This window comes from Marmota flaviventris, chromosome 11 (assembly GCF_047511675.1).
Source record: "Marmota flaviventris isolate mMarFla1 chromosome 11, mMarFla1.hap1, whole genome shotgun sequence".
Lineage (NCBI taxonomy): Eukaryota > Metazoa > Chordata > Mammalia > Rodentia > Sciuridae > Marmota > Marmota flaviventris.
Genome location: NC_092508.1, coordinates 57,525,932 through 57,540,139, shown reverse-complemented (window position 1 = coordinate 57,540,139; position 14,208 = coordinate 57,525,932). Strand labels below are relative to the sequence as shown.

Here is a 14,208-nt window from a genome sequence, read left to right as displayed (position 1 = left end):
GTTACATCACCAGCCCTCTTTATTTTTTATTTTGAGACAAGGTCTTGCTGAATTTCCAAGACTGGCCTCAAACTTGCAATCCTCCTGCCTCAGAAAGATGAATGCCAATTTTTAAAACTTGTACCTTGCCACCTAATTATGGCAACTGGCACAGCTGCTATACATAGCAAACAACCTAATAAAATTTCACATTTATTTCAAATGTATCCTTACTTATGAGAAAACTACCTTGGGACAGATCTTTAAAAATTATCTAATATTAATAAACTTAACATACATCAATTTTCCTTCTTCCCCTGATAATGGAAAACAGCTCATTACAAGATCAGAAAATGTTGGACATTTTCTTTTGAGATCCTTATCAACTTTTAATTAGTTAAAATTATTTTTTTAAATAGTTGTAAATTTTTCAAATGCTTCTGTTCTCCCTAAGGTCAATTATTATACTTAAAGAAAAATAGATAAAAGGAGAAAAGACTTGATTAAAAGAGAGAAGTCAAAAGGCATCTGAGCTGAATGAGGTCTCACCAGACAGGAATAAGTCCTGGGAAATCAACACACAATCAGTGCTCCCTCCCGCCACCTGACTGAAGCTGGAACACTTGGCCCGCACACGGGGGGCTGGAGGGGATGTCTTCTGTCTGACGGAGAGGGTGAGGGGGAGTTAAAGAGATTGGTTGAGAAAAACTATAAAAAAGAGAGCAAGAGCTCCTCTGTCTGGACAGACCCAAGAACAGCAGATGGGGAGGGGGTGGCAAAATAAAGTCTTGTGGCTCACCAGGGAATTCTTCCACCTGTCTAGAAAATTCAAGATGACAGGCCCCAAAGTGCTCTGCCAATCTTCCTACTGTACAGCAATGTCTGTTTCCTCCTTTTCTGATTTCTTAATTGCTATACAATTAATCTATCTTGTTCCCTTTTGTTGTCCTTTTGAAATAATTTATCCTTTTAACCTCAACTAAAAGAATGAACTAACAAGTTCAGATCATTTCTCATTCAAGAAATATAACTTTTAAGTTATATAAACATTATGATTAAGAAAAAAATCACATGAATTATATTTTAATGGCTCTCATGTTTAACTACATATTCTGTACACATATATAATGAACATCTTTATAACACCCTAATCTGAGAAAACTAAAAAATGCCATCCTAAGATTAAAAAAGGCAATTATCACCAAAAACAACTTATAGAAGTAGCAAAGTGAATTCATCAAAATTTTTTCACAATTCAATGAAATATTATAAGAAATATGTGAAATGTCCTATAAACCATTGAGTTCACATTCTTCAGAGGTCATAATTTAACATATTCCAGCACATCCTGAAAAAAAAAAAAGTCAATGTGAGCTCTCTGGTCCCTTGCTTAGCAAAATTAAGAACACTTTTTAAAAATCAACTCAAAATGGATCAAAAACCTAGGAATTAGACCAGAAACTATGCAACTCCTAGAAGAAAACATAGTATCAACTACTGGCATATAGGCACAGGCAATGACTTTCTCAAATAGGACCCCTAAATCTTAGGAAATAATGCCCAGAGTTAATAAATGAGATTACATCAAGTTAAAAAGCTTCTGCACAGCAAAGGAAACAATTAAGAATGTGAATAGAGAACCTACAGAATGGGAGAAAATCTTTGCTAGCTGCTCTCCTGACAGAGAATATCTAGAATATATAAAGAACTCAATATACTCAACACCAAAAATAAAATTTAAAAAAAAACAGATTAACAAATGGGCAGATGAATTAAACAGATACTTCTCATGGGTACAGGGGCACACAACTGTAATCCCAGATTTATGCCCCAGTATTACAAAAAAAATGAACAAACAAAAACACAGGGTAGACTTGAACAGAAAGTGTTTCCCTTCACCATCTTCCTGTTAATGACCTAAAAATTCTAAAAGAACAGAGAACAGTTATCAAACCAGAAGCTTTCATCATTTTTACCTTCAGCGAGGTCTCTTCAGAAGGAGGTTTATAGCCAGTTGAATACCAGACACTTGGCAACATTAAAGGAACAAGCCCGTCGACCTGGATTAACAAACCCTGTGTATACAGATACTGTTCATTGTCCCTTCTCTGCTTTGAAAATCTAAAGAGGTTTTTTGTAAGACATAAAACAGTATAAAGCTACCATAATTTCACCACAAACTTTTGGGGGAAAAATTATGCTGACAAGAGCAACAAAGCCCACAGTAATAGAATATATGTACTTCTCTTAAGGACTGAAAATAAGATAACTGGGCAACAAAAACAATATATGAGACATTTTAAGATATGAACTATTGTTAACTCAGTTAAAGCATTACAAAGGAATAATAATAAAAAAATCTAAAGAATGGTTAACATTTTTACTCTGGATACAAACTACAGAAGTATCATAGTTTAAGAGCTATTTTATTCACTTAACAAATATTTTTTGAGCATTACTGTATGTGAATCACTGTGCCAAGTTCAAGCATTAAATGGGCTACAGAAATGTGAAAGACATAGACCTTACCTTAGAGAAGCCATCAGCCCAGAAAAGATATGACAAGATATAACTACTATGAATAGAATGCATTACAAATAAAATGCATTACAGATATAAATGATAACTCAGAAGATGAAGGGATTCTTTCTGATAAGTGGCAGGGAGTGGAGAAAGGCATGAGGATACAGAAAGGAAGGGCAGAGCCATAAAGTTGAAAATAGAGAAAGAAATAGGTGTGAAAGTCTTGCAAAGTCCTCCAAGAGTTAGCAGCTGATCAGTTATCAGAGGCAAGCAAAAGACAGAAGAATGAACAGTAAGGCTTTAGTGCTAAAGTGTCCATATGTAATCCAGATACAGACTTGGAGCCTATGAAGAAGGGCTGGAGATGGAGGTGGGAGTCATTCACACTGTGCTCACTGTTGAAGCTTATGTACTTGCAAGAGAAAAGCCATTCAGGGCAACAAACAGAGGAAACTAAGAAATGATGAAAGGGAAGAAAAGGGGTGGCAGCAGAACACAACAACTTGAAAAAAGAGGAAAACAAAAAAATTTCAAGATGAAAAGAGACTATCAAAAATAAAAAAGAGTGCAGAAAGATTAAATATGAGAACTAAGAAAGCACCACTGGATGTTGGCTATTAATTGACAAAGCACTTCCAGTTGAACAGAAGCAAAATATAAGGTGACAGTTATGACAAGATACTCTTCTGACCAAACTTTAGTTAGGTTCCTCTGGGTCCTCTTCCCAAACAGGCCTCAACCTTGACCCTGGTCCTTGCCAGGCCTGCATAGCCTAGTTTTTACAAGAAGGCTGCTACACACCTACTAAATCCCCCCATCTCTGATAGCTAATCACTCTTGATGTCTAATCTTCCTCCCTCTACGCTCCTGCAGCAATTCCGGGATGGAACCCAGAATGCTCTAACACTCAGTGACACCCTGCCCTTTTTATTTTCTACTTTGAGACAGGGTCTCACTAAGTTGCTTAGGCTAGCCTCCAGCCTCAGTTTCTTGAGTAGCTGGGATTACAGGTGCGAATTGCTGTGCCGGGCTTGATATCTAATGTAATTCCTCCTACCCCACCACTGATATTTGATCACCCTGGCCTGCCCTTAACAAGAATACTGTTAGGTGAGGTTAGCAAGAATTCTCCGAGCCTTTGATGTCTCCTCTTAATTCCATCTACTACCCCCTCAAATTGCTTTGTTACTGTATGTTGTAGTCAATCTCAATCTCTCTCTCTCTCTCCCCTCTTTTTACAACAGCATTAACACTTATCATGATCATCTTCAATAAAATATTCCTTGCTATTTTAATAACAAGATTTTCTCTTTAACAGTTGTCAACTTATCTTGTCACTAGGGATGAATGACATTCACAAAACACCCATAAGTAATTATGATAAAACAATTTTATGTGTCTGTGGCACTGTGGTTGGAAAGAGACGGAAGACAAGGGTTAAAGAATAAACAAACTTGTAGAAAATGGTGGTGGGACATACAGACTGGTCTTTCAATAAACCTTGGCAATGGGAAAGACATGAATAATTCCAGATGGTGTTTATGGTGATACCAAAAAGTTGAGGAAAGGGTTTATCACATGGAATAGCAAGGCATAGTTGTAATTAGAGATAAATGATCCAGGGGAGAAGACAAAACTATCAAGACCGAGAAAAACAAATTCTCACATTAATTATTTTCCATCTTTTTACACTGTATCCTACAAGAATAACAAGAGGCATAACTCTTCTTGAACCCACTTATAAATATCAATGTTTAAACAGTTGTTTATATATGTTCTTCTGGCAAACAAAATGAAAACTAGTGGGAATGTCCATGTAGCACACAAATTTATTATCATTAAAGATTATCCTGTTTTTAATTTTCAGACCTCTAAAAGGTTAAGTTAGTCATTTTCATACCAAATTCCTACTCAATCTGATTATGTTCCCTAATGTGAGGGTAAAACATAAACCAACCAACCTAATTTATGTGTAATTTCTTTACTAAAATGAAAATGAACAATAGTTTAATGAAGTGAAATTTGTTATATAATTATGACAAATAATTTAGAAACATCTGCAGGTTGTTAGGAATACTATATTTAGACCTCAAAGAATATGATCCCAGAGAGATTTCTATTCTATTCAAGGCATTGAACTTGCAGTTGAGGAATACACAGTGGAGTATGGAACCACAGGATGACAGAATGGCATATTATTGAATCAAATAACAAAATGAAAAAAAAAAATATGAAAAGAAAATATAGGGTGTATATCATAGGATTTGGGCCTGATAATTAACTCCCAAATATAAGAGCTACAGTAGACTACATAATTTTCATCATTCACTCAAATATTTATTGAGTAACTGGTATCATCAGACATTGGTGGTAAGAATAAAGAAGAAATGCATAGTTTCTCACAAGAAAACTTCACCTAATTCAGGAAACAGAAAATTTTAAACTATCCATTATGTCTCCACTTGACAGAAGCTAGGGCAGAGATGTATACAGGACACTATGGACGGAGAAAAGGGTTCACAAAGGAAGGCTACTCGGAAAAGATGATTATCCATGCCTAGTGTTGGAAGATGTGTAGAAACAAGGGAGGGCAAAGAAGAGCTAGGGAAATGATGCTACCCAAGGCACACTGAGCAAACTGTTTCTGGAAACTTCAAGTAATTCAGTATGGCTAATAAACAGCCTTCAAGGAGGAAATGGTGAGAGTTAAAGCCAGACAGGTGGGTAAGAAGGGATCATATCTTGACAACTTACAGGCAAACTAGGGAATATGGACTTAAAGGAATGGAATGGGACCACTAGTGGATTTTAAGTATGGAAGTTAATTGTTAAATTAACCATTTCTAAGAGTTAGGTTTGTTTGTTTGTTTGTGGGTTTTTTTGTTTTTTGTTTTTTGGTACTGGGGATTGAATGCAGGGGGTGCCCTTTTTTCTTTTTAGAGACAGGTCTCACTGAGTTAGTTACTTAGGGCCTCACTAAATTGCTGAGGCTGGCTTTGAACTTATGATCCTTCTGCCTCAACTTCTCAACCACTGGGATTACAGGTGTGCACCACGACACCTGGCAAGAGGTAGGTTTAAGTGCCTGTTTTAGTCAGTTTTTTTGCTGCCATGACCACAAGCGCTGACAAGAACAATTTTAGAGAAGGAAAAGTTTATTTGGCACACACAGTTACAGAGGTCTCAGTCCACAGACAGCCAGCTACATTGTTCTGGGCACAAGGTGGTATAAAACACCATGGCATAGGGGCGTGGCAGAGGAGAGCAGCTCAGGACTTGAGAATCCGGAAGCAGAGAGAGCTCCACAACACAAGGACAAAATATAAGCCCCAAAGGCACACCCCCAGTGACCCACCTCCTCAGTCACACCCCACCTGCCTACAGTTACCATCCAGTTAATCCATTCAAGTGGAGTAATTCACTAATTAGGTTAAGGCTGTAACCCAATCATTTCATCTCTGAATGCTCTTATATTCTCACACAGAAGCTTTTGTGGGGGCACCTCATACCTAAACCACAATAGGGTTCAACTGAGGACTCTAATCAAGAAAAACATAAAATAATAAAGAATAAGGAAAATAAAGGAATAAAGGAAAAAAAATAAGTGAAAGCAAATATTTTAATTTATTCAAGGTCGTTCACAGATTATAAGTACAGAATGATACACCACTGTTATGTCTTTATTCTTTGTTCATCCATTTATTCACTCAATAAACACCTATTATGTGTCAGATATTGAGCTTAAGTTATTTGTATATTTAAGTGCCAAGAAGGAAAATCATGCATCTGGTCCCAAAGAAGATGTAAGCATTGCCTGCTGGTTGTTTGTTTTTTTTTTTTTTTTTTTACATTTTTAGGGGACAACAAAAGCATCAGAGTGGCTAGCCACTATCATGGAAGTCTGATCTTTGCTGTGAGCAGCCTGAACCTTGTCTCCACCAGAGCATTCTCAGAAAATATTGCAATAACACATGGCAGATCTTTAGTCGCGCACCTACCCAGAAATATTGCAGAACCACTTTTTCAAGATGATCAACAGACTTATTAAAAACAAATGGAGAGGGACTGGGAATGTGGCTCAGTAGTAGAGCCTTGCCCAGCATGCTCAGGGCCCAAAGTTCCATCCCCAGCACTGCAAAAAGCAACAAACAACAAATGAAGTATCTTGGAGCTTCGTTTATATTTATAGTAACAATAATATTGGAGACAAAATTAACTATGTGTTTTCAACCACTGTGCTAAGAACCTTAAATACACAATCTCATTTACTTCTACACAAACAGAAGGAAATTAATAGCCCTGTTTACACATGAAAAACTGAGATGAGAACATATATATAGTTGACACTCAGCAGAGAAAGGATTAAGTGTAGCTTACTCCAAAATCCAAGCTCTTTCCACTATATTGTCATCTATAGAAGGATCATCCTGCATAAGTTTCCCACCTTAGAGCAAAATCTAAAGAACTTAACCATGATTCATAGAGTCCTAGAGAACCTCTGAGGTTCTCCCCCATTTGCCTCTCTGTCCTCATCTGTTGCTTCTCCCTTCTCTGACCACTATGAGACACAGAAACCCCATAACTCTCACTCTGATTTATTTTTCTTTACAGCACTTGCTACCTGTCACATTATATGAATTTTTAAATCTCTATCTCCCCTCTACTGGAAATATAACTCCCTTGAAGGCAGGAACTAATACATACATGGCACATATTAGGCACTTAATAAATATCCATAAAATGGATGAGTGAACAAATCACAAAACAGGAAAGCACATCCCATGCTTCAGAGCTACTCCTTAGCAAAAATATTAAACAGCACTACGCATGGGTCCCTTTCTCTCACTTACTAGTATCGTCCATTTCCTCCCCAACCCAGAATGTCCTGTGCTTTTTCATATTGTTTTGCTTTTTATACCACCTCCTATAAGCCCTTCTTAGTAATGCCCCACCTCTAAACAAAAATTCGACTTTCTTTTTGTTTACAGCATAACTCCCTCAATCAAAATTCTCGTCCTATGTCTTACCTCTTTCAGATCTTCAGTAGAGAAATTGTTTCATGTTGTATGAAGATTTCTATCTATATTTAGCATGGTATTCCTCATGGGTACATGCCAAAAATCAGGCTTTAACTTTAATGTTGTAAGACTCATTAACCATGGAAGTTTTGCAGGGGAAACTATTTCAGTCAAGCATTCCTCAAATGGACATTTACAGCACTCATCTGCTGTCTGTCCTGTCTAGCAAAAGCTACTCAAATCTTAAAGTTATCTCTACCAAAGTAATTTCCCAGCCATTAAGGAGCTAGGAAACAGTGACAAAGTTCTACATTAAAAAAAAAAAGAACATACAGTATGAACTGAAGATATATGCTAATGGAGGACATGAGAAAATTAGGAAGGATTAGCCATTTAAAGAGCCTAGAAGACGATGCAGCTTGATGAAATGTCAAATTTGTGGTCATGAAAGAGATGAGTAGAGATGTCAAGTAGAGATGTTTCTTGGACTGTATCCTTTTTCAGCTTGCCTTACACCATAAAATGCATGCAGCCCAGTGAAACTGAAAGGTAAAAAGTGGAAAAAGAAAGGAACAACTTTCAGTGGAGCTGAATTTAAAACAATGAGGTGGCCTAAAGCCACCGCCACTAAGCAGCTGGCAACAGGCCTGGCCTGACTCATCTTCCCTTCTCCCACAAATTACTCAATTGCCAGCATTAACTCTTCCCAAGAAGTACTTACTTTTCTCAACCGAAAACAGGTAGGAATATTTTTAACTACCGGTTTTTAATTATGTTTTTTGCTCTTTTAAAAAACTTTCTTAAAACCCAAAATGCTCTAAAAGATTCTTGGATATAAAGCTATTCTTTTAAAACTAGAATTCTTTTCTTTCTTTCTTTTTTTAATATGTTCCTTTAAACTGTTTCTTTTTTAAAGCTCAGATGAGTTTTCTACTAATTATAGCTTAATTGAGACATGATTCACATACTACAAAATTCACCCTTTTAAAGTGTAAAATGCAGTGGTTTTTAATATATTCACAAAAGCATTCACTTTTATAAAAATAAGGTTCCAAACTAGCAACATAAATTTATAACTTCGTCAGAACTGATTTTTTTATTCAACGTGACTAAATGTAAAATATGGTCACACTCTCCTGTCTTCTAAGTTTCTTCCTGTCTTGTTTTGAAGCTTATGAAAATCATATTCTATGTAAGAATGACTTATGGCTGATAGATCAATTAGGCCAGGCTTAAGGACTTGAGTTAAATTTGCACAGAATGTTCAGTGAGTTCATTCAGCTTACATATTGCAGTTTATTGAAAAAATAACTACACCTCCGTCCTCTTTACTAATGGCTGCTCTCCTGATAATAGCAAACTATTGATTCATAAGTTGAACTGATCTGATAAGAAGAAAGTATAACATTTTACTAATGTCATTCCTTTAGAACTGTTATTATGTTATATAAAGCATGACCAAACAGTAATTTTCTGCCCAATATTCTTATGGTTGTTTTAAATTAGTGTAAAACGATGGAGTCAAAAACCTGGAAGTCAAAAACCTTACTCCTTTTATGCATACAGCAGATATACATACAGTCTATATGCAGATATACAGTATAATATCTCTGGTATTAAATTTTCATGGGGAGAACAACCCTAAAAGGCTGGGGGTAATTTTTTTTAAGAAAGACAAATAAAACTAATCTAAAAGAAAGTTTTTAAAAATATCAAATTTTTATAATTATGCATATCCCTATCTTCTCTCTTCAAATATTAGGCTACTTACACTATGGTAATCTGCAGAGACAGAAATGACTCAAAAAACTTCATCACCAATATTCCTTATCACATCATCACTCTTCCATGGTACCAGATCTCCACACATTAAAAGAAATTAAAGCTGACATATTAAGTTTTTGACTATACTGGTAAGAGAAGAAATGCAGACAAGTATTCAATTAAGGATAGTGGGGGTTTTTTTTGTTTTTTTTTTTTTTTTTTTGGTTTTGTTTTTCTTTTCTTTTGTACTGAGGACTAAACCTAGGGGTGCTTTATCACTGAGATGAATCCCCACACCTTTTGATTTTTTAATTAATCAATTTATTTATTTACTGGTACTAAAGATTGAATCCAGGGGCACTTTACCACTGAGCTACATACCCAAACCTTTTTAATTTTTTTATTTTTTTTATTTTGAGACAGGGTCTGGATAAATTGCTGAGGTTGGTCTGGATCAGCCTTCCAAGTAGCTGAGATTATAGGTGTGCACCTACAGGACGGTGATTTTGATGACAGCTGAAAAGACAGAACATTCAGAGAAAGGCAGATGGGCTCTCACCACTGGGCCACCTTCTCATATTCTTTGGACTAAAAAATAAAAATGTCAGCAGAGAGTAGTCAGAGAGTTTCCTTTAATATTACCTTTTGGTCAAATAAATCAAACTGAAAATGTTCAGCTGACTTGTCTCTTTGAAAATAAATTTTAATTTCAGTACAGTTATATGAAAAATCAGAAAATTACCTAACTCTCGCAGAAAATGTGCCACTGCCATCTAATTGCTACAAAGGATCTTTATAAAGGACATCTACAGGTAGTTGTGCCAGGGTAGTGATAAATGCTAAATAAAGATAATGAAAAGGCTTTTATGGCAGAGGGTCTGAGAAAAGATAGGAAAATATTTTTAAAAATCATAAATATTAGAATTGAACCAAAATAGTAATGATGGTGACTAAATAGTAATAAGAAGGGAAGAAGCAGGGGTAGGGTGTGCAATGCCAGAACTAACTCTACTCAGAAAGAGAAGAGTATTATTCAAGGTTCAGTTAGCCTGGAGATCTTACTCAGTTCCCAATCTCATCAGTTGGTCAGGGCTATAAACCACAGCTTCATGACAGAAATTCTCGACAAGGGATGACTGGAAAAATGCTTATTCACCCAACTCTGCCAGCTAAGGTTCTATTGGTACGGCCATTCAGGACCTCTGTCAGGTACATCAGCTAAAAAAATCTAAATTAGACAATCACAGACTTTTCTATCATCCCAGTAATTACTTGGGATCAGGTACTTCCCTGCTCCCTACTTGGGAAGTTTCAACAAAGCCCACATGGAGTTAGGGAGTTAGCACCACCAACTGTATGGAATCAGGTACTGAATTAGGTGCATCTGCTATAGTTCTGGGGAAAACTATGGAGTACCATCACTATTTAGCATTAGACAAGGAACATGTCTCCTGGAAATAGAAGTTTGTTGATAAGAAAAGCAAAATGAGTAAGTGAAGTCTGAACTACATTTGGAAATGTTTTGAAATACAGTGATTTAAAAATTATATCAAAAATGATACTCAGAGATAAAGTTCATTTGAAAGGTGAACAAAAATGGTTTCAAATCTTTGAACTTTCAAAGATGCACATTTTCAATACCCAAATAAGACTATAAAATCATGAAAGACTCAAGACTGGTTCTCCCATTAAAGAATAAAACATAATTTGCACTAAAAAATATTATGTTGGGCTAGGGCTGTGCCTCAGTGGTAGCACACTTGCCTAGCATGTGAGAGGCACTGGGTTCAATTCTCAGCACCACATACAAATAAGTAAAATAAAGGTCCATTGACAACCAAAAAAAAAAAAAAAATGTTTAAGTAGTGTGTTAAACAATAAAGATAATTAATAGTGAGGCTGACAAATGGTCTAAACTCTTCAACTTAACAAATCTTTGAGGTTTTGTACTTATCAAGTAAAAATAATTGAATGTATATGAATTAGGAAATTTTAGAGGCTCTCACTTTTTAAAACAAAGTTAACTTTCACTAACTTCCTACAAAAGACCATTCCTTACACTGATAAAAAGGCTAAATGGAAATGTCAAACACAAAGCAGGGAACTAGACTATAGTCTATTGTTGCCCTGTGCTACTTAATAGAACCAAGATATGCAAGATAACCTGGCAGGGAGCCATAGGTGGAAACTGTTGAGCTGTGACTTCATGGCTGACAGATCACATCCATCCAGCTTCTTGTCACAATCTCACAGAACTTTTATCATCTCATTGCTCCTCTACACTGGTGATTAAAAGTAAATATAAAGGTCCAGTGCCCCTCCCCCCCAATACAAAATAATTATAAAGGGATATGAAGTGCTTCTGACTTAAGACCAATTGGTTAAAAGGTAGCAAAACCTAAAATCAAATCCATTTCTTCTCACCCTTGTGTATTTCTCTTCACATACACACAAAAACCCCCAAAATAACAACATTGAGTTGGGCAAGTTAAATCAAATCCTCTAATATTTGTCTTTAATTCAATGATTCTCAAATGTGAGGATACATAAGAGAAACAAAATGCCCTTCCTTGGGTCTTTGGGCAAAGGAATTTAAGCTTTTAATAACAGACATCCAGATGAATGATGAGTGATCTACAACTGCACTTAAAAACAGCTGTGGCTCTAACAGCTTCTGTTCACAAGTGTACTGTGCTTCATAACAGACATGTTCTCATTGTAACCAAGTAAATTTTGTAAATGAAATTCTATTTTCCATAAGTGGACGTTATTTTAAGATGGTTTATTCATTTAGAAGGGTGGGAGCAGGTTCTTATACTTTCTTCAAGAGGTCAAATTCCATGTGCTTTCTTTCCTCATCTCCACCTGGGCAAAAGCTTGAAATTTTCTTTTAAAAGAGCATTATCTTCCCCAATTTATCTGTTTCATTCATCAGGGATGTCAGCATTCTAAATGTGCTTGACTTGTAAACCTTACTTTTGAAAACAAAGCTTGACAATACAGAATCTCTCTTCAGGAAGAAAAATGAATTAGAAATAGTTTCAAAGAGAAATCCACTGGAAATCTTACTCTACAACAGTTGTTAGCTACAACAGCTCCTCATAAATAAAATATCAACTATGAATAAAGCCATCATTTTAACTTTTGTACACAAAAGCCCACAATTAAGGAAATCACTTCTACTAAATAGTACAGATTAGATACAAGGTATCAGATAACAACAGTAAGATTTTATTTTTCGGAAGAGAAAATAAAAGTAACTGATACAAGCAGCTCAATTCACTTTGAAGTATTTACATCAAAAAGCATTTAAGGTATGTGACACCTCTAATCTGCCTGGTCAAATGACATAATCAAAACCTAACTAGAAACTTGATACTGTTAATAACTGTGTCCTTGTAGCTACAACTGCATTTCATTAAGCTTTCCAAAGAAGCAAGATTTAATACTTTGTCTATAAATTTCCACATACTGAGTTTTCTTGAAGTAAGGTAATGCAGTCTGTTTTTATAAAGGAAACAATGTATCTTCTTAGTTCTTCCCAACCTATTGTCACTGCAAATTATGAGGGAAAAAACACCTTGAAGTCTTAGCCACTGAAACAATAGTGTTGCAGTAATTACATCACAAGAATAACATTTCTTTCCTAATGAATACTCAAAAATATTCTCTTGACTACAGTTTATCTACCAGCAACCAACTTTCTTCTGTCTGATCTCATTCGTTAGAGCAACCATCTCCCATTTTAACCAATAATAAATTCACAAATCATTGTTTTCCAATGTAATATACCAAATCAAAAAAAAAATCTCCCAACAATCCAACAGGAAGCAACACATGCATTGGGTAATTCTAGGGAGGTTGGGGATGCTCAGACATCTTGATCATAATAAATAAACTTTCCAGGATCTTTATTTACCGACTTGGGACAGGTAGGTCTGGAAACAACTAGACAACTTCGCTCCCAAGTTGGCATCTTAGTACGGTGCGTTTACAAAATACCCAGGACCTCAGAGCCTCCCAGACCAGAATTGGCCAGGGGAGCACACGCCCATCGGCCCTGCCTGGAGAGGAAACAATGGGAGAGGCGCGAGGGAGCCAGCCCCGCGCTCCGGGAGCCGCAACTCCGCTGCCCCGGCCGGCGCCCGACACTGCGCGCCGCGCCCCTCTCCGGGCGCGGGGGCCCCCAGCTGTGGGGCGCGGCCCACCTGCGGCGGCACGGGAAGGTAGAAGACCGCACTTACCAAACAGGGTCAGGGCCATTGTAAGGGCGCTCGCCGCCAGCTCGCCTCAGCCCTCCAGTCCACGCGCTCCTCCCAGGCGGGCCAGAGATCACCGCATCGGCCTGACGCGCTCACACCTCGGAGGGAGCGGGTGGCCGAGGGGCGTGGTAGGAGAATCTGCAGGCCCGGACGCTGGGGGCCGCTGCAAGAAAAAGTTATGCACGCGTTATTGTTGGGCGCACCCGGACGAAAGGAGCCCCGCTAGCCCCTGACGAGCCGGCACTTGTCGCTGCCATCTGACTACTACGCGGGGCGAGCGCGCTGGCGGCGATACCTGCAAGGCGGAGAGGCTGGGCCACGGCGCAGTAGCAGGCAAAGAGGCGGCGACGCAGTGGCGGCGGCGGGGAGCGGAGCAGCCTCGCAGAGCCCCCGGCGGGGCGCGCTCACTCCGCATCCCGCGGCCTCGCAGACGCCATCTTGCGATAGCGTCTCCCACGAGCTCGGCCGCTTCGCCTCCTCCCGCCTGCCCCTCGGGCGGCCGGGCCGAGTGCGTTCCCATGACAACGGGCGCGCGCGGGGCGCGGGGGCGCGCCCTCCTCTCCCGGGTTGGGAGGACCCGCCCGCGCCCCCCTAGAGGCGGCCGCCAGGAGCCGGGGTGGGGCGGGGCGGCGTACGTTTGAGCTGAAATCCCAGGCTTTTTC

General features: G+C 38.2%; 1 protein-coding gene across 1 annotated transcript in view; it reads right to left on the bottom strand.

The window, feature by feature from the left end:
- The window catches only part of Chn1 (chimerin 1), a 174,372-nt gene extending 160,383 nt beyond the window's left edge, over positions 1-13,989 (bottom strand). Inside the window, exons 1-2 of the mRNA XM_071619377.1 lie at positions 13,842-13,989; positions 13,529-13,709 (exon numbers count right to left, since the gene is read on the bottom strand). Of these exons, the coding sequence (XP_071475478.1) occupies positions 13,529-13,547 (19 nt within the window). The 5' untranslated portion in view covers positions 13,548-13,709; positions 13,842-13,989. The remainder of the gene's footprint in view (positions 1-13,528; positions 13,710-13,841) is intronic.
- Between the last annotated feature and the right edge of the window lie 219 nt (positions 13,990-14,208).